The sequence below is a fragment of the Doryrhamphus excisus genome, chromosome 10, assembly GCF_030265055.1.
Source record: "Doryrhamphus excisus isolate RoL2022-K1 chromosome 10, RoL_Dexc_1.0, whole genome shotgun sequence".
NCBI classification, from domain to species: domain Eukaryota; kingdom Metazoa; phylum Chordata; class Actinopteri; order Syngnathiformes; family Syngnathidae; genus Doryrhamphus; species Doryrhamphus excisus.
In genome coordinates, this window is record NC_080475.1 from 11335078 (window position 1) to 11358086 (window position 23009).

The following is a 23009-nucleotide window of genomic DNA, read 5'->3' on the forward strand; positions in this document are numbered from 1 at the left end:
TTTGTCATAAAATGTGTTCATTTTGTACGCAATGTGCTGTGTAGTAAAAACAATGAGATTTCTGAGTGTTCATGAACGCATTTCACAACCATCTCGTGCCAACGAGAAAGTGTTCTGAGGAGGACGAGAGATGTGTTTGTGAGTTGTAGATAAATACAAGTGTAGGAATTGCACTACTGTTGAATTAATAAAATAAATTAATGAAATAAATTAAATTACCGCTGTTAATGCTTTATTTTTTAGTCCTAATATATATATATATACACATTTATATATAATATATCTACACACAAAAAAATAAAGCAAGCTCCTTGCTGCTTCCGTGTCCTGGGCCCACCTTTTGTCAGCCGACAGGAAACAGGAACTCTTTGGGGGGGAAAAGGCACCCTTTGTTCTTCTCCAGTGCTGGCTAATGCCAAAATGTTGTTCATATAATTAAACAATAACAAGCAGCATGTGTGAGTAGAAACACACATGGCATCATTAACTACCATTCCAGTAAGTCGATAAAAAAAAAAACCCGGTCACATAAGGAATTTTGATTGAATTTGTACTTGCATTTTATGAATATTTAACTGGAAGTATTCACACAATGCAACATTTATTTCAGTAATGTCATTTATAATACATAATGTAAATAACCATCACTGATAATTGAACTAATCACCCATACAAACAAATCAGCTTATGTCCCATACAACACTGTATACTTTTTGTGAGTTTTCAGTTTTATAAATCTACAACATTTTCATCACATAAACCTGTCTTTGTTTGAGGGAACTTGAAAAATGACAAATCTGGTCTTTTGGGCCGTCTATTAGAGCAATTAATGGGTGAGCGGTGTGCCCAGGACATGTTTTCAATGCATTCTTTCTGTATTCTGCTCACCATCATGGCGGCCAAACCCATGAAGGGCATAATATGGAAGTGGCTCCCAATCTGCAGTCTACTTTTAACTCGAGACTCCTGAGTTAAAACTTGGCACTCATCTGTTGCCACGATGCTGCCACCTAGTGGCCATTTCCCCGCATTACTTCTGAAGTATTTTTTCTATTTTTGACCCTGTAAGACAAAAAAAGGAGCAGTTAATTTTATGATGCTATTGTCTTTATATGGGTGGCATCTGGGGATTGCTAGGAAAGTCTTACACCTAGTGGCGGGGAGGGGAAGTTCATCTGGCTCGTCGGCTGCCTGGTTGCCCTCAGCAAGTGTTTGGGTACATGCTGAAAAATAGCAAAACGGAAACATCAACGAGAATGTCCAATGAGCAGGACGTACCACATAGAACCGACCCAGTGAGCACCGAGGCTGCTGTTGCTGGTACTGCTGGTTATGGTGTGGTTCCTGGGGCTGCGGCGAGGGGGGGCGGCGGCGAGCCGGGACTGATTGATGGTGGTGGGACGGAGGCGGCTGGTGGTGGACACATCTTCACGGACTTCAGCTAGTAAGTCCGATAGTTCACCATCGCTGATATCTTCTTCTTCTGCAAGTCTCTCTATGAGTGTTGAGAAAAAGAACTTAAGGAGGACGTCATTTTCGGCCTTTTATAGTGAATTGTGGACTCCGAAAGAGAAGCCACAGCCCGCCCACTCCACTGTGATTGGTCCAACTAAGCTAATACAGAAATGCGATTTTTTTTAATGTATGCATCAAGTGTTTTTTACCAGCTTGATGAGACAGGAAGTCACAGTCGGGGCAGGTCCAGTCACCTTGAGGACTTGTCAACAATGCAGCTCTGAAGCAGCCATGATGATACCTGAGGTGGAACACACAACATGAAATAGAAGCAGCTAATTCCAGCTAATTCAAGTCACATACCCCGAATCACACTGGACACACACTAGAAGCTGACGTCTGCCGTTGCTGCGTCCACACTGCTCACACACAATGATGCTGCTGGTTCCCTCCTCTTCATCATCATCATCTTGTTTGACCACCATCACTTTGATCTGTGGGAACGAGTAATGCATTTATACACATAAAGTATTCTGTACAGAGAGATTAGTAGTAATGGCTACCTTCTTTCCAACGTCACCTCCAGGATGGATGGACGTGAAAGGGATCCGATCCACGGGACAGATGTTGGCCGTCTGGAATTGAACACATGTCGTACTTAAGTTGGACAGGAAGCTTGAATCTATGACACTTTCGACAATATTTTGGAGTGTGTCCATTTGTGAGGTCACATGATGAACTCGTTCTTCCACACCAAACTCCTCCAAGTACCCTTTGCTTCTGCACTTGAAACAGAAAAGTGTCTTCTCCAAAGTAGGAAGCGCACAATTGTTCCAAAATATTTTGCTAAGATGAAGAATTGAACATTTATGATAGATTCATGATAGATTATGAGCTGTGTCCTATTACTTTGTGCGCTTAGTCTTAGGCTAAAGTGTTGTTTACCTTGGACCACTGAAGAATACACTGAAGACAAAACACATGCTGGCAGTTATCCACAGAGGCAGCGGTGTCGTCGACGAGAGGGTTCAAGCAGACGGGACATGACTCCGCGTTCGATTCTTGCATGTCCACAACGATTAAATCCTAATAACTTTAACCAAAGTGACGTCACAGCAGGTCATTTTTCAACATGGCGCTACAACACGCCAGTTCGCGAGCAATGTAAGCAGTCACAGAATGTCTCAAAATGTCTAAAAAAAGATATTGATAAATGTATTACTATGTCTGAATTGAATAGTTTCATCAATACTTACTTAATTATTCGGCTGCTACAAATATTGTATGTAAATGACTGATTTTCTTCTTCCCGGGTTTCATTTTCTTCATCGCGTTATTGTGTATTGATATCTGCAGCGGACGAGTAGATTGTAGACACATTAGCGCCACCTTCTGCCTCGGAGTAATATAGCGTCATCTCGTCATCTTAACAGGGCTATTGTTTTTTTTTTTATCTCACGTTCATAATAATGGTCTTAGTAATTTAGCCAGATATTAAAATATGAATTTGCTGACTTGGATTTAGCAGCTATTTTATTCAAAAATAAAAACCACGTGTAGAAATGTAGTGAATTATTTATTTAGTAATGCAAAATAAGAGCACAAACACTAAAAGCAGTCAAAAACCCACACAAAACTTCACCTGAGTGTGCCAATGTGACCTTAAACTGTCATATTTTCCAGTGTGGGAGTTATGCATGCATTAATGCTTGTTCCTTGTGTATTGTATTGAGTGTTGCATTGTAAAAGCTAAACATAATTCAGTAAGTTAAAGTTAATGTAAACCACAGCAGCAGGTAGGTTATAAATATAGAAAAGTTTCTGCATTTCCTGTCCTCGTCTTTCTTCGACGCCTACAACACATCGAGACAGGAAACTAAAGAGTGCAACATTTGACACGGCAACACAACACTTCCAGACATCTCCGGGGCAGGCAGGTAATAAATATTTTGAAATATATATTTCAACCATTCATTTATGAGGTCTACATGTTTTGACTTTTACATTTTATGACATAAAGATTACACTAAATGACCACTTAGTACATTTGTAGAATGAAGAATTAGCTTTGTTGTAAACAAATATATAATATAATATATATATTAATATATATAAAATTAAATAGTGGTGTGAAAAAGTGTTCATTTTGTCACACTTAACTGCAATCAAGTGTGATAACTTGCAATGAGTCTCTTCTACCGCTGTGAAGGAATTTTCCATCACACTACCACCACCATATTTTACTTAGTATTTTCCCAAAGGTCTTCGGGATGATGAAGATGTTTTCTGGGAAAATAGAGATAAGCCTTAATGTTGATTTGTTCAGTTTCCTGGAACTCTGCCATGCAGGCTGTTTTTGCCCCCGTGTTTCGTTTTGGATGTTGTTGTGGGGTCTTTTGTGACCTCTTAGATGAGTCGTCTTTGCATTCTTGGAGTAATTTGGGTCGGTCGGCGACTCCTGGGAAGGTTCACCACTGATCCATGTTTTTACCATTTGTGGACAATGGCTCTCACTGTGGTTTGCTGGAGTCCCAAATCTTTCAAATGGCTTTATATCCTTTTCCACACTGATAGACCTCAGTTACTCTCTTTATAATTTCTTTCTTTTTTCTAATTTTTGGTCTAATTCACTTTTTCAGAATGGTCCTATATATGTGATTTATTAATTGAGGCTTTAATTGAGGCGTGGTTAGATTTTGAACTTCACTTCTATCACTTTTACAAATTTTTTTCCCCTCCCTTAATATAAAAAGTTTAATTTCAAAACTGCATTTTGTGTTAAGTTGTCTAAAATTTGAATTTGTTCAATGATCTCAATTAAGTGCAAAAAATGAAACACTTTTCCACACGGTTATGTATACACAAGACACAAAAAAATACACACGATTGAATTTTAACACTACTTTAAGAAAAGTACAATATATTGCGATCTACTAGTAGAATTTCAACGACATTATGTTGCATTTTTTCTTGTGTATGTTACCAACCCCGCCTCCACCCGAGACAACAGACTATAAGACAAAAGGCTCACTTCATTCATGCCGTTGTTCTATGAAAGAAACGAAAGAACAGACACATGCACATAAAGCGCAATGTCCTTCATTGTTGTTTACTTTGTGTCCTTTCGCTGTCATGTGACCTCGTCAGGTGCAGCAGGAATCGGCCATGACGAACCAGACAGCGGCGGCAGCGTGCCAGCTCCCTCCAGCCGAGTACCAGCTGTACTTGTTCCCGGCCGTCTACATCTTCGCTCTTCTCTTCGGTCTCCCGGGCAACTTGGCGGCGCTCTACGTGTTCGCACTCAGGTTCAACCCCCGCACATCCTTCAGCGTCTACATCAGCAACCTGGCGCTGGCTGATGTAGTCATCCTGTGCACGCTCCCGTTCCGCATCCACTATCATCTTCGTGGGAACGATTGGGTGTTCGGTGATGTGGCCTGTCGTGTCACAGGGGTCCTCTTCTACGCCAACATCTATATGAGTATTTGTTTCATGACGTGCATCTGCGTGGATCGCTACATCGCCACAGTGCACCCGCACGCTTATTTGAGAATGAGAAGCGCACGGTGCTCGCTACTCGCCAGCGCCGCTCTCTGGTGTGTGGCGGTGGTGGCCGTACTGGTTTTCATCCTCATGGGACCCCTGGAGACCAACACAAATGCTTCAGGAGGCCACAGCTGCTTTGAGAACTTCACAACGCAAGAGTGGAGCTCCCGTCTGGTGGCCTACAGCCTCCTGAGCCTCATCTTCTGCTCCTTGCTGCCATCCGCCATCATCCTGGTGTGCTACCCGCTGGCTGCTAGGCGCATCTCCAAGATCCGCACCATGACGGCTCGCAGAGCCCTGAGGATCATTTACACCATCCTGGCCATCACGCTTCTGTGTTTCCTGCCCAACCATGTGGTCTACCTGCTGCACTTGCTGCGCCGCTTGGAAGTCATACAGAGGTGCGCCCCCGCCAACGCCATCCACGCTGCCAGGAGGGTCACCATGGCCCTCGTTATCCTCAACACTTGCCTGGACCCTCTGCTCTACTACGTCACCACCAGCCACTGTACGTGGAAGCCCCTGAGGAGGACTTGGCTGTGGGGGCGAGTACGGAGGCGCCGTGGCATTTATACAATCACGGTTGGATGAGATATGATTCGTTTAGTTTAGGGAACACTTTGGGGAAGAACCTTTTCTATTCCCAGTGTACAAAGCAAGCTCCATGAGGACATGCTTGGAGGGGTTTGGTGCGGAAGAACAAGAACAGGTCCAACATCACAACATCTCATACTGGAGCTGGAGCCTATCCCAGCCTATCCCAGCTGTCTTCGGGCATGAGGCGGGGGTTTTCTTCGGATACTCCGGCTTCCTCCCACATTCCAAAAACATGCTAGGTTAATTGGCGACTCCAAATTGTCCATAGGTATGAATGTGAGTGTGAATGGTTGTTTGTCTATATGTGCCCTGTGATTGGCTGGCCACCAGTCCAGGGTGTACCCCGCCTCTCGCCCGAAGACAGCTGGGATAGGCTCCAGCACCCCCCGCGACCCTAGTGAGGATAAGCGGTAGAAAATGAATGAATGAATAAAAAAACCCGGCTGCACGGTGGTCGAGTGGTTATAGCGCACAGGCCACACAGCTAGAAGACCCAAGTTCAATTCCACCCTCGGCCATCTCTGTGTGGAGTTTGCATGTTCTCCCCGTGCATGCGTGGGTTTTCTCCGGGTACTCCGGTTTCCTCCCACATTCCAAAAACATGCTAGGTTAATTAGCGACTCCAAATTGTCCATAGGTATGAATGTGAGTGTGAATGGTTGTTTGTCTATATGTGCCCTGTGATTGGCTGGCCACCAGTCCAGGGTGTACCCCGCCTCTTGCCTGAAGTCAGCTGGGATAGGCTCCAGCATACCCATAATGAGGATAAGCTGTGTAGAGAATGGATGAAAAACCTGCACTATGAAAATTAAGTTGTAATATGTGGAAAACAATTGAATTATTATTGAAGTATCACCATTTAGGAAGAGGAAAACCTGTTAGTGTAATGTGTCCCAATACTTTTGCACCATGTCGCGTGTGCTATACCCACTTCACCATCCATTAACGTTCAATCTTGAACTTAAAGACATGTGAAAATGGTTCATTTTCATTAAAAAAATGTGTTTATTATCATTATGACTGACTTTGTACATTGACTTTTGCACTTTGTCACAATATCAGTGGCTGTTTTGCAATCGGGAGCAAACGAGGCAGTGACCCCCCCGCCCGCCATCCAGCTTAGGTAAAAAAAAAAAAAGCCTGACAAATGATTGAGTGAATGTGCATAAATAAACTCATGATACTTGCAGTATGGTTATCGTCTCAAGTGTGACGACACGCTCCTGCTGACCTCCCCTGTCCTTGAAACCTGCCTGGCAACACATAATTATGTTGCTGTGCCTCGTTAAGTGTTGGTGTGTGTCACAATGAATCCCATCGACGTTTTGTTGTCTGTGTGTAGCCTACCTAAAGTCCGTGTGCCTCAACATTTTAAAGTTTAAAGTCCGGACGGAAGGCCTTTTTTTAACAAAGTCGAAAGGAAGCTCCCAAGATCTTCATCCTGAATAAAACATGAAGAAGAGAGCAGAGCGTATTAGAAGTCAAAGTCCTGATGGAAAACATGGAAAGGACGCCTACCTGGTAACTCCAGGACAGCAGGATGACTTTGGTGTTGGCGTCGTCGGGGGAGGACGACACTTTGATGACGATGGACTCCACCATTACTGTGCCATCAGGAAGGTGCTGGATGGCATAACCCTTTAAGATGCTGCCGGTGGGGGAGGGGGTTAATTAGTAGCGTGCAGGAACCCATTATGTTATCAATACCTAACCAAAACCTCAAAATGACCACAGAGTGACACCCTACAGTTGCCCATATAAAGGCATGAGACTGCCAGGGACAGTTTTCCTCTCATTCAGTGTGGAAGTGGTAAGTGTTTGGCTTCTTACTTTGTCCTTCGTCACCACATTTGTTGCAAACCCTTCTTAAATTTAGAGTAAATTCAGCTTGCTATTAAAGTAACCTCAAGAAACAACCATCTTGTGATGGTTGGGGGGGTGGGGGGGGTTAATTAGTAGCGTCCAGGAACCCATTACCTTATCAATATCTAACCAAAACCTCAGAATGACCACAGAGTGACACCCTACAGTTGCCCATATAAGGGCATGAGACTGCCAGGGACAGTTTTCCTCTCATTCAGTGTGGAAGTGGTAAGTGTTTGGCTTCTTACTTTGTCATTCGTCGCCACTCTTGTTGCAAACCCTTCTTAAATTTAGAGTAAATTCAGCTTGCTATTAAAGTAACCTCAAGAAACAACCATCTTGTGTCCCTTCAGACACAAGATGGTTGGGGGGGGTTAATTAGTAGCGTCCAGGAACCCATTACCTTATCAATACCTAACCAAAACCTCAGAATGACCACAGAGTGACACCCAACGGTTGCCCATATAAGGGCATGAGACTGTCAAGGACAGTTTTCCTCTCATTCAGTGTGGAAGTGGTAAGTGTTTGGCTTCTTACTTTGTCATTCGTCACCACTCTTGTTGCAAACCCTTCTTAAATTTAGAATAAATTCAGCTTGCTATTAAAGTAACCTCAAGAAACAACCATCTTGTGTCCCTTCAGACACAAGATGGTTGGGGGGAGGTTAATTAGTAGCGTCCAGGAACCCATTATGTTATCAATACCTAACCAAAACCTCAAAATGACCACAGAGTGACACCCTACAGTTTCCCATATAAGGGCATGAGACTGCCAGGGACAGTTTTCCTCTTATTCAGTGTGGAAGTGGTAAGTGTTTGGCTTCTTACTTTGTCATTCGTCACCACTCTTGTTGCAAACCCTTCTTAAATTTAGAGTAAATTCAGCTTGCTATTAAAGTAACCTCAAGAAACAACCATCTTGTGTCCCTTCAGACACAAGATGGTGTGGGGGGGGGGGGGGGGGGGGTTAATTAGTAGCGTCCAGGAACCCATTACCTTATCAATATCTAAGTTTTCCTCTTATTCAGTGTGGAAGTGGTAAGTGTTTGGCTTCTTACTTTGTCCTTCGTCACCACATTTGTTGCAAACCCTTCTTAAATTTAGAGTAAATTTAGCTTGCTATTAAAGTAACCTCAAGAAACAACCATCTTGTGATGGTTGGGGGGGGGGGTTAATTAGTAGCGTCCAGGAACCCATTACCTTATCAATATCTAACCAAAACCTCAGAATGACCACAGAGTGACACCCTACAGTTGCCCATATAAGGGCATGAGACTGCCAGGGACAGTTTTCCTCTCATTCAGTGTGGAAGTGGTAAGTGTTTGGCTTCTTACTTTGTCATTCGTCGCCACTCTTGTTGCAAACCCTTCTTAAATTTAGAGTAAATTCAGCTTGCTATTAAAGTAACCTCAAGAAACAGCCATCTTGTGTCCCTTCAGAGACCCCATAGGCTGTGTGTAAAAGTTGCGCAATGCGGTGTAAACACACAATACAGTCAGCGTGATAACATAAACGGAAAATTGACTATAGGGGTGTTGTTTCATAGGTAAAATCTCTTAATAATAAAACAATAATAACACCAATAACAATAACAATCAAAACAAACATGAGCATTGAACCTCTTGAGGTGCGTGTAGATCCGTCGGAGCGTGTCCGGGTCGCTGTGAGAGTCGTGGAGCTGCACGCGACATGTGAAGCGCAGCTGATGCTCGTTCAGTCCCAGCTCCTTCAAAGCTTGTTCTGACGACACCAACTTGAGACCCTGAAGGCAGCGTGGCGTTGCTTCATGAAGACGTCAACACAAACAAAGCTGATTTATTACGAGTTGATACTTACGTTGCCTTTCATGATGAGTGTTCCGTGCATGATGCGTGGCTTTTTGGGATCTGGTAAAGGTCCTGCAGTAAAAAAATATATATATATTTGGAGAATATTGTGTATTTGGATGAGACATATCAATTTCCCGTGTTGGGGATCAATAGGGTAGCTACCTATCTTTACAAGAATAATTTCTAATGAAATTATTTAACAACAAAAATGAAAAGTTGCACAATAATCGTCTTCATACGCCTCACCTCCCAGAGCCACTTCCCTCTTGAGAAGGTTGAGCGACATATCAACTGGAACCCTGGGATTCGTCGTCACCGTGGCAGTCTCACCGTTAGCCGGCATGTAGCAATCGATACCTGGCGTGCGGACATCAGCGGATGGATAACATCAAGTCCCCTCTCTGTGAGAATGAGCGAAGCCGGCTTTGCACTCACTGAACTCCTGCTCGATTTTTCCCTTGAGGAACTCCATCTTGACCGCCTCGCCGTGCACCAGCAGCATGTTACGAGGCTCGGCCATGCGGATGAGCTGCATGATGCCCTTGGCGTCGGCGTGGGCGCTGAACGACATGTACTCCACCTGCAGCTTCACGTCCAGCTACGAGCGTCACATTGTTCATGATCAGGTCAGCAACATTAACACTTACAGTATCAAGTCAGTACAGCCATCTTGTCATTGGGCAATACTATAGAAAGTAAACTGGGATGTTTCGGCCACTGAAATTTAGCCAATACAAGTCCGTACCAAGATAATTATGTCCCGCCCACAGTCAAGCATGGTGTTGGCGGCGTGCCTGAGAGTTGCACAAAGTGGGTAGCCGTGGTTCATTGAAGGAAACATTCATTCCAGACATTTTAAAGCAGGAACTGAACAGCACGGCGGTTTCCAGCATTATAACGAGCTCAGACACACTTCCAGTAGAACCAGTTTCAGCTTGACAATGTCACAGTACGTATTACGGTACATATTGGAAGTCATATTCCCCCTTTAACCGCAGCACCCCAGTGCCGGCAGCACTCGTGCACCTCAAGAGTCACAATTATATTATTATCTCATGAATTATTATCCGATATTCATTCATTTTCTACCGCTTATCCTTACGCGGGTCGCGGGGGTGCTGGAGCCTATCCCAGCTGTCTTCAACCCCGGACTGGTGGCCAGCCAATCACAGGGCACATATAGACAAACAACCATTCACACTCACATTCATACCTATGGACAATTTGGAGTCGCCAATTAACCTAGCATGTTTTTGGAATGTGGGAGGAAACCGGAGTACCCTGAGAAAACCCACACATGCACGGGGAGAACATGCAAACTCCACACAGAGATGGCAGAGGGTGGAATTGAACCCTGGTCTCCTAGCTGTGAGGTCTGCACGCTAACCACTCGACCACCGTGCCACCCTTCTCTTAATTATACATTTTAAATTTATTCATTATGAGTTCTATTGGGGCTGCACGATGAACGAGTGCTTAGCATGCAGGCCTCGCAGCTAGGAGACGCAAGTTCGATTCCACCCTCTGTGTGGAGTTTGCATGTTCTCCCCGTGCATTCGTGGGTTTTTTGCTAATACTCCAGTTTCCTCCCACATTCCAAAAACATGCTAGGTTAATTGGCGACTCCAAATTGTCCATAGGTATGAATGTGAGTGTGAATGGTTGTTTGTCTATATGTGCCCTGTGATTGGCTGGCCACCAGTCCAGGGTGTACCAATGCAGGGCCATAAAGTCAGGACAATGCTATGGTCCCTTAACTACCAGGGAGCCCCAAAATAGGTAATTACTAATAAAAGTGTAATTAATTAACTCCTGTTCTACCAAAGACGTATTTCTAATTTCTTTCCCCAATCCCAAAGACATATTTAAATGTCTTTAATAATTTATGGCAGGAGAGGCAAAAAGAAAGCGATGTTTGTCTGATACTGAACTCCTGTTTCCATGTATTTGACGCAACATACTGTAATAGAATGAGATGTTTTCTTACTGTGGCTCTGCCTTCCATCTCCAGCTTCCTCTGTCCATTCAGGATCTTGTGTCCGATGGTTCCTTGGACGCAGTACCCCGGCATGATGACCTGCATTGGTCAGAAGACGACCTGGTCCGTCAACGTGTTGTCACTTCCTCTTTACCTCTTATGCCCTAATGACAATCACCATGTTCTTCTCATTCCCGGCCCACTTCTTGAAGATCTGCAGGGACTGTCCGGCGTGCAGCATTCCGGGTGTGGCAAACACGACCTGTAAAAGCGGCAACACGGCTCTCAATTTGTCGCCACATTCAGACCGGTCGGGATGAAACGGGGTCGCTCACCATTGGCCCCGGGTTGTCAGCATAGGAGCGGTCGAAGGCTTTGATGTGCTTGAATTCAAACATGTTCCTCTGAACAAAGGTCTTCCTGATCTTCTGATTGGTCCATGTGATGAAGAGCTTGTAGTAGTGGTTGGCTTTCTCCGTCAGCCCCGTAGAGAAGTAGATGGGCGCTTTCAGGTTCATCCTCTCCCTTTTAAAAGATAATTAGCATTTAAAAAATACTGCACATCAACAGTCAACTGAGCAGTGTTTGGATTTTGAGTTTACCAAAATGTTTCCAGGAGGATGCACAATTCCTGAGCTCTTCCGAGGGCAAATACTGGAATAAGAACCTGCATAAAAGCATGCTTAATTCATCGATTTGTCCTAAAATGACAAAACCCGCACTTGAGCATACTTTTCCTCCTCTTTCTATGCTCTCGTGCACTTTCTTCAGGAAGTCTCTCTCTCTGCACCTCTTGGAGTCGCGGATGGTGGTGGCATACGTGGACTCTGAGATGAGGATGTCTGGGCGGCACTTGTCGATCCATGCAGCGCTACGAGCACAACCAAACCTCAGATTTGGATTGAATGCATTTCCCCCCCATAGCAAACTAAACTAAATATAAACAGTAGAATCCCACTGACTTAGACATGTTTTAAAGAATATTTGCATTATATGGAGTTGGACATACCCTAAATGTCGATCAGGTGTCATGTTGTAGTCCCCCTGAAGAAGAAGAGTTAGCAGTTAATGCGATTTGTTGCAGCTCATTTGACACAGTGGAACGTTCTCCCTTACGGTGTAGACCACAGACTCTGAGCCCACTTTGATGAGCACCATGGCTGCGCCAAGAACGTGGCCGGCGTAGTACGCTTTGATCTCCAGCTCGTCGTCCACCTGCAGACACCTTGATGATTACAGACAAAAAGAGACAAGTGATGTAGCGGCAGGTGAAGAGCCTACCTGTACAGTCTGGTGGAGGTTAAGAGGGACCACTTTCTTCATGCAGTCCTTGATCATCTGCGAGGTGAAGAAGTTAGTCTCTCCCTTCTTGTCAACGGTGATCTTGCGGAAATCCTCCAGCAGAATTGGGCAGATGGCTTTGGTAGGGTGGGTCATGTAGATGGGGCCGTCGTAGCCCACCATTTCGCTCATGTAGGGCAGAGCTCCGCAGTGATCTAAGTGGAAATGGCTGACAAAGACACATTTCTCTAAACAGGAAGTCCACAAATGCTGGGAAAGATGTTGCATTCAAACCAACCTGATAATCACACAATCCAAAAAGTCTGTCAAGCGTCCGTTCTGGGTGATGTAAGAGAAGTCTGGGAAGCGTCTCTGCAAGGATAATGGTTTTCAGAATAAACGGTAGACATTGGACCTTGGATCATCCTGTTGTAGCATTTTATTTTCAGCACTTTTTCAAACATGTTTATGTTTCTAAATAGCACCCCAATGGAGGTTTTGGTGCAGACTTACATCATCATTGAATCCCATGTGCATACCACAGTCCAGCATGATATTTTTGCCTCCGATGGAGACGATGATGCAACTGCGTCCAACATCCTGTCCAGCACCTTGGAAAAGAGCAAAGACAAGGAAAGAAGAGTCACTAAGCCATATTAACAAAAAAAAACATGGTGGAAACTCTCAATATGTTAGCTTAAACAGCTGACACTTTCTTCTAAACATTAATTGGTCAAACCAACAGATTTTCTACACAGAGAAAAGTCACAATGGAAGTGATTTGTGAAGTAATAACACAAACGCTGTGTGTTATATTGTAATGTTTCACACATGCTAGTCAGCTAGTGAGCTCACCCAGTGGTGTTACTTTTATTTCCGGCATTTTACGGCATTAGCTTCCTGTTTCTTGGCGGCGAAATCACGAAAGCAAGCCGAACGACGTATCCGGGTGAACTTCGAAACAGTTTAAATTCAGTAGTTTGTGCTACAGTGTTGTGTCAACATATGCGTTTGTATAGCTTGCCCTGAGAATGGTTCATCAGAGACGTATGACAACTTCCGGGGTGTTCTTTCAAAATAAGGGAGTATGCAATTTTACACGGTTCTGTTCAGCTTAAATGTTGGCTTGTTTAGGTTTTCCTTTGAATTTGATCAAGTTTTCCAGTTTGATCAGTTAATCAACCAAAGATGAACAATATATAGACAGAGAAAGACAAACGTTCAACTCCAAAATAAATCTTGAATATTGAATCCCAAATATAATTACAAAACGAATAAATTACTAATGATGAATAAGATTGTGCGGGTAGATAGTGACACTGCAATACTTCACCACTTCCGGCTACATTCGATAAATGATTTTGATGCATATGCTTTTATTTCGTAAACGGTGTCCAGTTTCCGGTCCGAGTTTGCGCAGTAGGAGCACAACCCGGAAACAACAGAAATGTATAAGCTCTCATTCGCTTCTAATGGTCTAAGCAGGTAATGTTCGGCTTCGTTGTTTAATATAGAATATTTAGTGACAATTCTGTCATGTTTGGGGCGTTACGTCAGATGAAACATCAGTACGTCAATTGCACAAGTGACCGGGAGGTGATGCATTTAAATGCTGTGCGCTGCCTGTTGGCGCTCAAATTGAATTAAATCGCGCTTTGACTTTTTGCTAGTTGTCGTCAAATAATGTTGCGTTGATGAATTACTCATTTCCTCATCTTCGTGTTGTGTTTTTTTTTAACAGTACCATCTTGTTTTTATTTATTTCAATTTCTTTTTCACAGTACCTTCTTATGACTCCCACTATGGCTGCTGCTGTGACATCAGAGGAGCAGAAGTTCTGCTTGAGTGAGGTTCTCTCCACCTTCAAGGTGTGTCTGTCAGAAAACAACGAGGTTATTCTGGAAAACTACGTGTCTGGCTGGCGTGGGCTTGTAAAGTAAGTTATTCTAAGTCCCTGTATCAAACTCCTTCAGCCTTGACCACAACAACCAAACAAGGGTTTCTTGACAGGTTCTTGAACAGCCTGGGTACGGTCTTTGGCTTCATTTCCAAGGATGCTACGAATAAGATCCAGATTCTGGTGAATTTTCTGAATGGAGAGACGTTCTCCCACTACATGACGGTGCAGTCCATGGTCCAGTATGAGCTTGACAATGGCTTGGTAGACCTGGACAAGCGAGGCAACCATCCCGAGTCAGGCTGCCGTACTTTGCTGAGGCTGCACCGTGCTCTCAGGTGGCTGGAACTCTTCCTGGAGCGCTTGAGGACCAGCACGGAGGACAGCAAGACATCCGCCATGTGCGCCGAGGCCTACAACGAGTCCCTAGCCCTGTACCATCCATGGTTGGTGCGCAAGGCTGCAGGCATGGCCTTCTGTGTGCTCCCTGGCCGCCCCACTTTCTTTGAGGTGATGAACGTGGGTCCGCCGGAGCAGGTGGTGGCCATGTTGGGGGAAGCGGTGCCGCTCATTTCGCAAGTACACCAGGTCACTGAGGAACTTTATGCTAAGAACAACCTGCTGAACTTACCATAGAAACCTCCGATGTCAACATGACTGCCACTAGGGATTGTGCAATATCGCATGGCGGGAACAACGCATCATAAAATGCTGGTACGGCTAAACTGCAAAACATGTTTGTAACTTTTATTCATTAATTAATTTCTTCACCATGTTTATTATAGTAATTTTGTATCATTCTATCCTAAATAAACAATCTATAATTTAACTGTATGTAACAAAGCCTGACTTCTGCTTGTTGATCATTGTTGTAATGATGCACTGAAATTGTTAAAATTAGCTGAAAACATACTGTAAATATTTTGATCATGAGGACTAAATTAATAAATATTTTTTTCCCATTTAAAAGCATGGATTTTTTTATGTACTGTAGCATGCTTCAAGTGGCTGCAGTTGCGTGCATTGGACGCCAGAGGTCCCCTTTGTGTAATGGACACGTTGCCATGGTAACATCAGTGACTCCGAATAGAAGTACTTCCTGTTCAGTGTGGAAAGGGTTTATTTTTCGCGACTTCTATCTTGCAGATTCATAAAAGATTCGCTGAAAAGAACATTTATTCTGTAAATTATTTTAATGGATTTATCGAGGCCAAAGTCCAAAGGAGAGCCGAGCCGTGACCCAGGTACCCAGGTACCACCAGAGTCAGCTAAGACTACCGGAGTCCTCCTATCTAGTTGCCATCCCCCTGATGCTCCAAGCCTCAACAAGTACAAAGTCCTCCCCGCCATCCCGAGTGGACGCTCTGGGATTCTCAGCCCGCTTTCACAGGAAGGAGCGAAGGTCGACTCCGGGTGTGACGTCACCACCACAGGGGGTACTTTGCTACTGGCGATCCGAACGCCGTGCGGCGGGAGGTTCGAGCAGCACTTTGACCCCTCGGACCCCCTGTGGACGGTGAGGGAGAGCGCAGAGGCCAGGTTCGGGACCCGATACGGTGAGGTTTCCATAGCAACCATGGATATGCCTCGTAGGAGCTTCAGAGACTTGGAACAGACCTTGGTTCAGTGTGGCGTTCACGACAGATCAGTACTGTGTATCTCTTTAAGTGAATGAAGATATGTTCATTTGAAACGGGGAACCTTTGTCTTGTGTGGTGAGACTAAAAACACGGGGTGTGAAAATGGCTATTGTGATATTCATTCATTCATTCATTCATTTTCTACCGCTTATCCTCATGGGTCCAAGGGTCATGGATGTATCCTGGAGCCTATCCCAGCTGTCTTCAGGCGAGAGGCGGGGTACACCCTGGACTGGTGGCCAGCCAATCACAGGGCACATATAGACAAACAACCATTCACACTCACATTCATACCTATGGACAATTTGGAGTCAACAATTAACCTAGCATGTTTTTGGAATGTGGGAGGAAACCGGAGTACCCGGAGAAAACCCACGCATGCACGGGGAGAACATGCAGAGATGGCCGAGGGTGGAATTGAACGCTGGCCTCCTAGCTGTGAGGTCTGCGCTAACCACTAGACCACCGTGCCGCTTGTGATATTCAGTTTAAACGTTATTGTGCCATGAGACACATGTTGCATTAGCATGTTTTAATGAACATGTTAATAAAAACCTGAAATCCAAGTGTTGTATTGCTGGCTACATTTCTATAATAGGGAATAACCTTAAAATTGCATATGTTATAATAAAAAAAAGACATTTACTAGGGTTGTAAAAAATAACACGTTAACTGCAGTAACTAATTTCATTGTAGTGTAATTAACGCATGCGCCTCATGTCAATTAGCTATACCTCTTATGATGGTTGGCATGTCCCCACACAGTCACACAAAGTCTGACGCTCTTTTATTCTGACCCGAACACAACAGCAGGGTAATTCAAACATTCTTTGTCACGGCTGTGTCTAAATCCAGGGTCTGCAACCTAAAAAACGAGAAAAACGTGACACAACCAGGAAGCGTGAGGAAGTCTAGGACAGCGGCTTGACTCAGTGACTGAGTAAAGATCTTGGACCTGTCCAGAAATGCCGTCCTGTAGATTCTCTTGGGTATTATTTATTCATTTGTAGTTTCAAATGTTTTTTTATTATTAATATATGTATTTTTTGTTAATATTTCAATAAGCTCACGCCACTTCTCCTTATGCCTTTTAATAGAATTGTGCCAGTTTGGAGAGAAAGCACCAAAACAAGGTATAAAGGCAACAGTATGTTTCATATATCATTTTTTTCCATTTGTTATTTTTTTTTTTGTCCTTTATGAACGACCATGAAGCTCACAGCAGCAAATTGAAACGAAGACAAAAGAACGTAGTAACCAGGGTCACTGCAGTCTGAAACACACACAATGTTTTAAAGCACACAAGAATAGACAATAGCTAACATTCATGCATTCATTCCAAGTAAAACAACAGAAATCACTGCAAAACCACTGCAAAGTAAAAGTACACAACAGCTAGCTTTGCGCTGAGCTTCGAGTCAACAATAAATCAAAAGTGCGTCAAACAAACCTGCAGAAGTCTGCATAGTCAACATGTAAACAATAAACCTGTGGAAGAGCCACTGGAGATGGAAGTCAGAGTGTTCAGTTGAGCTGTTTTTCCATTTCTTCAACATTCCCGGTTTCAAGTTTGGGGATTTTCCTGTCTGTGGGATGAATAAGGACACAAAGCTAATAATGGCATTCGCAGGTTTTGTCGGAGAAGAAAGGAGGAACGTACCAAAATGAATCTCGATTTGTCTGATGACCTCCATGCCGTGCTGGTTGTCCACCATGTTGATGGCAAAGCCTCGCCGGCCGAAGCGTCCCGTGCGGCCAATCCGGTGGAGGTACGTTTCATTGTCGGCGTTCCCATCCCTGTCCACGGGGAGGTCAAAGTTGACCACAAGGGACACCTGCTCCACGTCGATACCTGAGGAACAAACACATCAGTTGTATTCAGTTCAAAAAGGATAAAATGCACATGCCCGTGTTTTTGGCTTTTTCTTTGGCTTCAGGCTCGTGTTGTGCAATATTAACAAATTGGAAATTTGCAAATAAATTATTTTCAGCCTGAGAAGTTCAAGTGTACCAAAGTTCAAAACCTAGCTAAGCCCCACCAAAAAACGATGTTTAGCACTAGACGTTTGTGTCCTACCTCGAGAACAAACGTTGGTGGTCACAAGAACCTTCTCCTTGCCGTTCCTAAAGCGTTCGATGATGCTCGCTCTCTGCTCGACAGTCAATTCGCCACTCAGCAGTGCCACAACGTGGCCTTGGTTGGTCATGTGAGTCGACAGTAAAGACGCCATATTTCGAGTCTGCACAGGGAGAAAAATTATATATGGAAAACAGACCAGAGCGCATTCAGCTTGTAATGCACAAGTAGCGGTGATGCACAGTGTTGTGGTGTTTTTTTATGAATGGCTGTAAAGCACATGGTTAGAGCTCACATACAGTAGTAGTGGGTTATTATTCTGCATTATACGTTGGTAGTGTCTCATCTGTTTTATCCACCTATTGCACCACAACTTGGAATGGTGTGATCTGGTGTCGCCCATGATGACACTCCACTTGAGTACAATCTAGTGGCTCAGATGTGTGGCAATGATCTTAATGATTTTTTTTTATAAGGAGGTCAAAATGAGCAAATATCAGTTATTACAGTATGAATTGGACCTTCTGACCAGATAAAGCTGACTAAAACGACACCGTGCATGATTTAAGTTGCAGGACTTACATGACAGAAGATCATGGCTTGAGCCACGGTCATACTCCCGTAGAGCTCACACAGAGTGGTGAACTTGTCCTCCTTGCTCCTGCAGAGCACATAAAACTGTTTGATGGTGTCCAGCGTCTCCTCCTCACGCCGCAGACGGATGATGTTGGCCTCTGGAACGATCATCTCCGCAAACCTCCACACCTCCTCCTCGAAGGTGGCCGAGAAGAGGAGCATCTGGCAGTCCTTTGTTAGTTGCCTGGCGAGTTGGCAAGCGAGCACAGTGGAACATCGGTTAGCTTCACACGTATAACAAAGTCAGCAGGCATCCTAAAATGCATCTCATACAGCCCGAGTCGTGCACATACACAGCCGTGCATGCTCAATAATAAGTTTAATAAGCTCACACTGATGTTTGGTGACAAGTAAGAGTTTCAAAGTTTGATCGCCGACTTAGTTTGAGGTAGCCATGTTGACATTTTGGTATTGATAGACATTTGTTATACATGTAGTACCTGTGGATGCGGATGCTCTGGTCACGATGACCCTGAGTGGCAATCATGACATCGGCCTCGTCCAGCACAAACATGGTGATCTTTTTGGGCTCTATGAACTTCAGCTTGGTGCACCAGTCCTGGATGGTGCCCGGCGTTCCCACGACGATCTGCTCCTGCAACTTAGTGCCTCGCTCCACTGCGTGGAAATGCAGCCAAATGAGCCTTTAATTAGCTGGCGACGCAGCAGAGTGAGTGAAGATGCTGGGAGGCTCTTACGGCGGTTGCCTTTGATGGCGTACGCCAGCTTAACACTGGGGTAGTGTTTGCCCATCTGCTCCATCACCTGACCGATCTGCAGGGCCAGCTCATATGTCGGTGCGATGCAAAGAGCCTTGAGGCCAAAAAGGGCAAGCACAGTCAACAAGTGAATATGACAGCAGGTCACATGGCCTACCTGGGTCCAATTGTGGTCGGGGTTGACATGGCTGAGCATAGCCAGGGAAAAAGCAGCAGTTTTTCCTGTGCCAGACTGGGACTGGGCAATGAGATTCTGAGGTCTGAAAACAAAGAAAGATACAATTTTGCGGCTTCAATAGCGATGCCAGCATTAATAAACAATTCCAGCACACTGATTTTGTACTATGACTTGTATTTGTCTATTTACACCAGGGCTGTCAAGCTGACCTTGAATATTTATAATAAAAAAAACAATTTACATGTACATTATTTTAAAGCAAAACTGCTGAGGGTCTTGGTTGCATTGCGGAGGGGTTTATGCAGCTGTCAGACCCACAGAGGCGGTGTTCCACTCCTGCTTGCCTGCACAGGGAGGGCGAGGGTTTATATATAAGGAAGTCCGCCCCTCTGTGACATCACAAAGGGGCATCTTTACCACGCCTTTTGAAACTGAGCGTTTTAAGCCATCACAAACTTCTTACAGGACTCACTTCCAAACCTAATTATCTGGCACTTTGGCATCGTTTAACACAAGAATACTACATTCTGACTACAATTTAGAGGTCAGAAAAGTGGAAAAAGCATAATTTGGACATTTGATTGGTAATAAATAGCAATTATCACTCAGTTACCAAATGACTGGCTTCAAAAGGAGTAAAAAATGGACATACGGCTGTGCCAGCATCATAGGCAGAGCCTTCTCCTGGATCCTGGAAGGCCTGTTGAAGCCCATGTCGTAGACCCCTCTCAACAGCTCCGGTTTCCTATTCATATGAGGGGTGGGGAAATAATTAGAAACCAGAAATTGCCAATCTCTGCGGTGGAGCATGAATGCTGAATAAATAATGATGTTGATGTCAGGCCGATTTTGAGCCCGATTCCCTCCCTTCAAACAACGCTAGCGAAGCAATATGAATCAGGTGGCTGTTATAGGTTATACTCACAGATTATGCAGTGGAGTGGTGTGTGCTAAGAGTGTTTTTATTTTAATCTGACGAGTCAAGGCCAACAATTGTAGATATTTTCAATATCCAAGCCAAGAATACTAATGTATAACGCAGACAAGCCTCCGACTTTGACAAACAACAGCCAATCAGACGTCAGGTGACTGAAAAAGCAACATAAACAATGTGTCCTACAAGCAACAACAAAAATCATCACAGAAGATTCCAGCAGTCTGAGTGAGTGTGATTAATAGCGAGTGCCAGAGCGAGTCTGAGCACTGTGGCTCATTGCTGCCCCTCACAGGTCAGTCCTGGTACTACTACGCTGATCGTTGGACTTGCAGTTAAACTTACTTAGAGTTAAACACGGTGGCAGGTTAGCAGTGTGCATGAGTGCTGCTGTTTCTTACAAAATTCTTAAGCACGGATATTGGGAAAATTAAACACATTTTTTAATAAAATAAATAAATTTGATAGATGTAAGTAGATTAATTTTCAAAATAAACCTTAAAGACACACCCATTCTATGGAACCCATTGAGCTGTGACGTCATACAATTAAAGGAAAATTGCACATTTCATCAATTCTTACGAGACATGAACATACAGTCTGTATTTTTAGATATAAAAACTACATTTAACAAGTGATGATTGTTTTTATATCTCCACACAGTAAGTTAGATAATACCAGAGAGCAGTATTTTTAGTCAAGGACACACACATTGTATACGGTATGTGTTGTGTATATATATGAAGTTAACCTAGGACTCACAGGCGAAGCTCCTCGAAGGTCTTGACTGAGAACAGCGGGGAGGTAGGGTCCCTCTGCAGGACCTCCACTTCGTTCCGGTTCCTCACTAGACTTCGGCGGATCATTTTGTTGAGCAGGGACACTTCAGCCGGGTCTATGTTGTCCTCTTCACACGTTTCACCTCGTTTGCCCATGGCCAGCTGAACGTTCCCTACGCAGCCACCATCACCAAACTTATTAACCACCGGACGGTGTAAAGTGACAAATTCGCTTACCGTTGATATCTCTGCTGAAGCTTCGTGGACGACGCACTCGATCCATTTTCTTTGCTGACTCAACCTGGGTGAGTAAAAGTCGACATTTTTTGTTTTAACGCGTGTCGAAAGTGCTAGTCAAACTTTTAGCTAGCACCCCCTCTCCAACAGGTTAGTTAGCATCCTCATATTAAAACACCTGCAGCGGCGCCGTGCTCGCATCTTGCATGTCAGCCTCAAACGCCCACGATTGTTCGAACATTTAGAATGTTGGCTGTTAACTTTGTTGTTGACAGAAGCTAGACTTATCCCAGCAAAACTGTGTCCCAAAGTCAGCGACAGCGAGGCGACAAATTAGTGACAGCTTGCTTTGACCGTTGTGCTGGTGATGCCTTCACTGATGTCAGGGATGGATGGGATTTTAGGCCCTGACCGCCATAAAATATCCTGCAAAGTACATCAACGCGAATTTAATTCTACCTTTACCTCCTTACCTCTAGTACGTTCATTTTCTCCGGATCATAGGGAGAACGCGACTTTTATTTCGGATGGAATAAGCAAATCACTTGCTAGTGTGTTGGTTAGTGAATGCATCACACAGCACACCCATCACTAATGAGTATTACACGTCTCAATTATACTGTATGTCGCTAAACACAACATATTATGTTAATATTACTACACATGGGGTAAGATGAAAATAATATATCAAATCAAATCAACTTTATTTGTATAGCACTTTTCCTGCAAAGACATGCAACACAAAGTGCTTTACAGAATTAAAACAATTACCACAATTAAAAGGAAAAAAAAAGAAACAAAAGATATATATACAGTATATTACATACTGTGTCATATCACTTAATTTTTTAATGCAATTCTATTATTTTATTATATTAATAAATGGTTATTTGTATTCAAAAACAATCTCGCCCATGGAAAATACTGTGATTTCACATCTTCACACTCAGTGTACAATGACGTTAACCACAATCAACATAAAAAAATGTAAAAAAAAAATACTCAACTCTTAACAATCATAAAAGTCCCACCACAGATGCACTTTGCGTGTGGTCTTGATTTTGTAGTGTAAAAAGAAGTCAAGCACAGTTAATACTAAAAGGTGAAAAACAATAACATGCAGGGTTCTCGCAGCTTATTTGTTTAGCATTCTTAATTGTCATGAGCCAAAAAAAATTCAAATTAGGTAGCTCATTAGCAGCTTGTTCTAGAGGCTTAACCTGATTTTTTTTTGCATGAAAGTGTGTGTGTGTTTTATTCATTGAATGTGTGTGGATGTGAGGAAAGGGGAGCGGGGCGGGTTAAGTGATTCTTATTGGCTGCAGGTTAATTCTGTTTGGGTGAGATGCGCACACGCAGCAAGT

At 43.8% G+C, this 23009-nt stretch overlaps 5 protein-coding genes across 9 annotated transcripts; 2 read left to right on the forward strand and 3 right to left on the reverse strand.

Moving 5' to 3' along the window:
- Nucleotides 1-495: 495 nt before the first annotated feature.
- LOC131137217 (PHD and RING finger domain-containing protein 1-like) lies at nucleotides 496-2829 on the reverse strand. 2 transcript variants are annotated; one of them, XM_058084902.1, is made up of 8 exons: nucleotides 2712-2829; nucleotides 2401-2548; nucleotides 2019-2090; nucleotides 1819-1949; nucleotides 1665-1756; nucleotides 1293-1495; nucleotides 1151-1223; nucleotides 496-1062 (listed from the first exon to the last, which is right to left on the reverse strand). In XM_058084902.1, exons 2-8 carry the CDS (start codon nucleotides 2521-2523, stop codon nucleotides 1031-1033), a joined length of 726 nt encoding a protein of 241 aa, XP_057940885.1. In that variant the 5' UTR covers nucleotides 2524-2548; nucleotides 2712-2829; the 3' UTR covers nucleotides 496-1030. The 2 variants fall into 2 exon arrangements, with proteins under 2 accessions (XP_057940885.1, XP_057940886.1); XM_058084903.1 differs by lacking the exon at nucleotides 2712-2829 and having other exon boundaries at nucleotides 498-1062; nucleotides 1149-1223; nucleotides 2401-2704.
- A 1778-nt stretch (nucleotides 2830-4607) lies between these two features.
- LOC131137539 (lysophosphatidic acid receptor 6) lies at nucleotides 4608-5728 on the forward strand. Its single transcript, XM_058085633.1, has one exon. It carries the CDS (start codon nucleotides 4621-4623, stop codon nucleotides 5590-5592), a length of 972 nt encoding a protein of 323 aa, XP_057941616.1. The 5' UTR covers nucleotides 4608-4620; the 3' UTR covers nucleotides 5593-5728.
- An 851-nt stretch (nucleotides 5729-6579) lies between these two features.
- On the reverse strand, nucleotides 6580-13600 carry ints11 (integrator complex subunit 11). 2 transcript variants are annotated; one of them, XM_058085632.1, is made up of 18 exons: nucleotides 13404-13600; nucleotides 13062-13159; nucleotides 12847-12920; nucleotides 12549-12777; nucleotides 12384-12482; nucleotides 12277-12311; nucleotides 12000-12138; nucleotides 11870-11934; nucleotides 11603-11792; nucleotides 11446-11529; nucleotides 11277-11366; nucleotides 9725-9887; nucleotides 9536-9646; nucleotides 9297-9358; nucleotides 9080-9222; nucleotides 7117-7246; nucleotides 6946-7039; nucleotides 6580-6851 (listed from the first exon to the last, which is right to left on the reverse strand). In XM_058085632.1, exons 1-17 carry the CDS (start codon nucleotides 13429-13431, stop codon nucleotides 6977-6979), a joined length of 1803 nt encoding a protein of 600 aa, XP_057941615.1. In that variant the 5' UTR covers nucleotides 13432-13600; the 3' UTR covers nucleotides 6580-6851; nucleotides 6946-6976. The 2 variants fall into 2 exon arrangements, with proteins under 2 accessions (XP_057941615.1, XP_057941613.1); XM_058085630.1 differs by having other exon boundaries at nucleotides 6580-7039.
- A 345-nt stretch (nucleotides 13601-13945) lies between these two features.
- On the forward strand, nucleotides 13946-15396 carry cptp (ceramide-1-phosphate transfer protein). Of its 3 annotated transcripts, none has more exons than XM_058085635.1 (3): nucleotides 13946-14033; nucleotides 14330-14484; nucleotides 14559-15396. In XM_058085635.1, the coding sequence occupies exons 2-3, from the start codon at nucleotides 14339-14341 to the stop codon at nucleotides 15079-15081; spliced, it is 669 nt and encodes a 222-aa protein (XP_057941618.1). In that variant the 5' UTR covers nucleotides 13946-14033; nucleotides 14330-14338; the 3' UTR covers nucleotides 15082-15396. The 3 variants fall into 3 exon arrangements, with proteins under 3 accessions (XP_057941618.1, XP_057941617.1, XP_057941619.1); XM_058085634.1 differs by having other exon boundaries at nucleotides 14033-14144; XM_058085636.1 differs by lacking the exon at nucleotides 13946-14033 and adding an exon at nucleotides 14039-14116.
- Nucleotides 15397-16855: 1459 nt separating this feature from the next.
- On the reverse strand, nucleotides 16856-22037 carry ddx19a (DEAD-box helicase 19a). The gene is made up of 11 exons (XM_058084262.1): nucleotides 21824-22037; nucleotides 21646-21709; nucleotides 21392-21581; nucleotides 20348-20440; nucleotides 19675-19777; nucleotides 19497-19611; nucleotides 19239-19416; nucleotides 18745-18982; nucleotides 18163-18325; nucleotides 17746-17937; nucleotides 16856-17671 (listed from the first exon to the last, which is right to left on the reverse strand). The coding sequence occupies exons 1-11, from the start codon at nucleotides 21884-21886 to the stop codon at nucleotides 17610-17612; spliced, it is 1461 nt and encodes a 486-aa protein (XP_057940245.1). The 5' UTR covers nucleotides 21887-22037; the 3' UTR covers nucleotides 16856-17609.
- Between the last annotated feature and the right edge of the window lie 972 nt (nucleotides 22038-23009).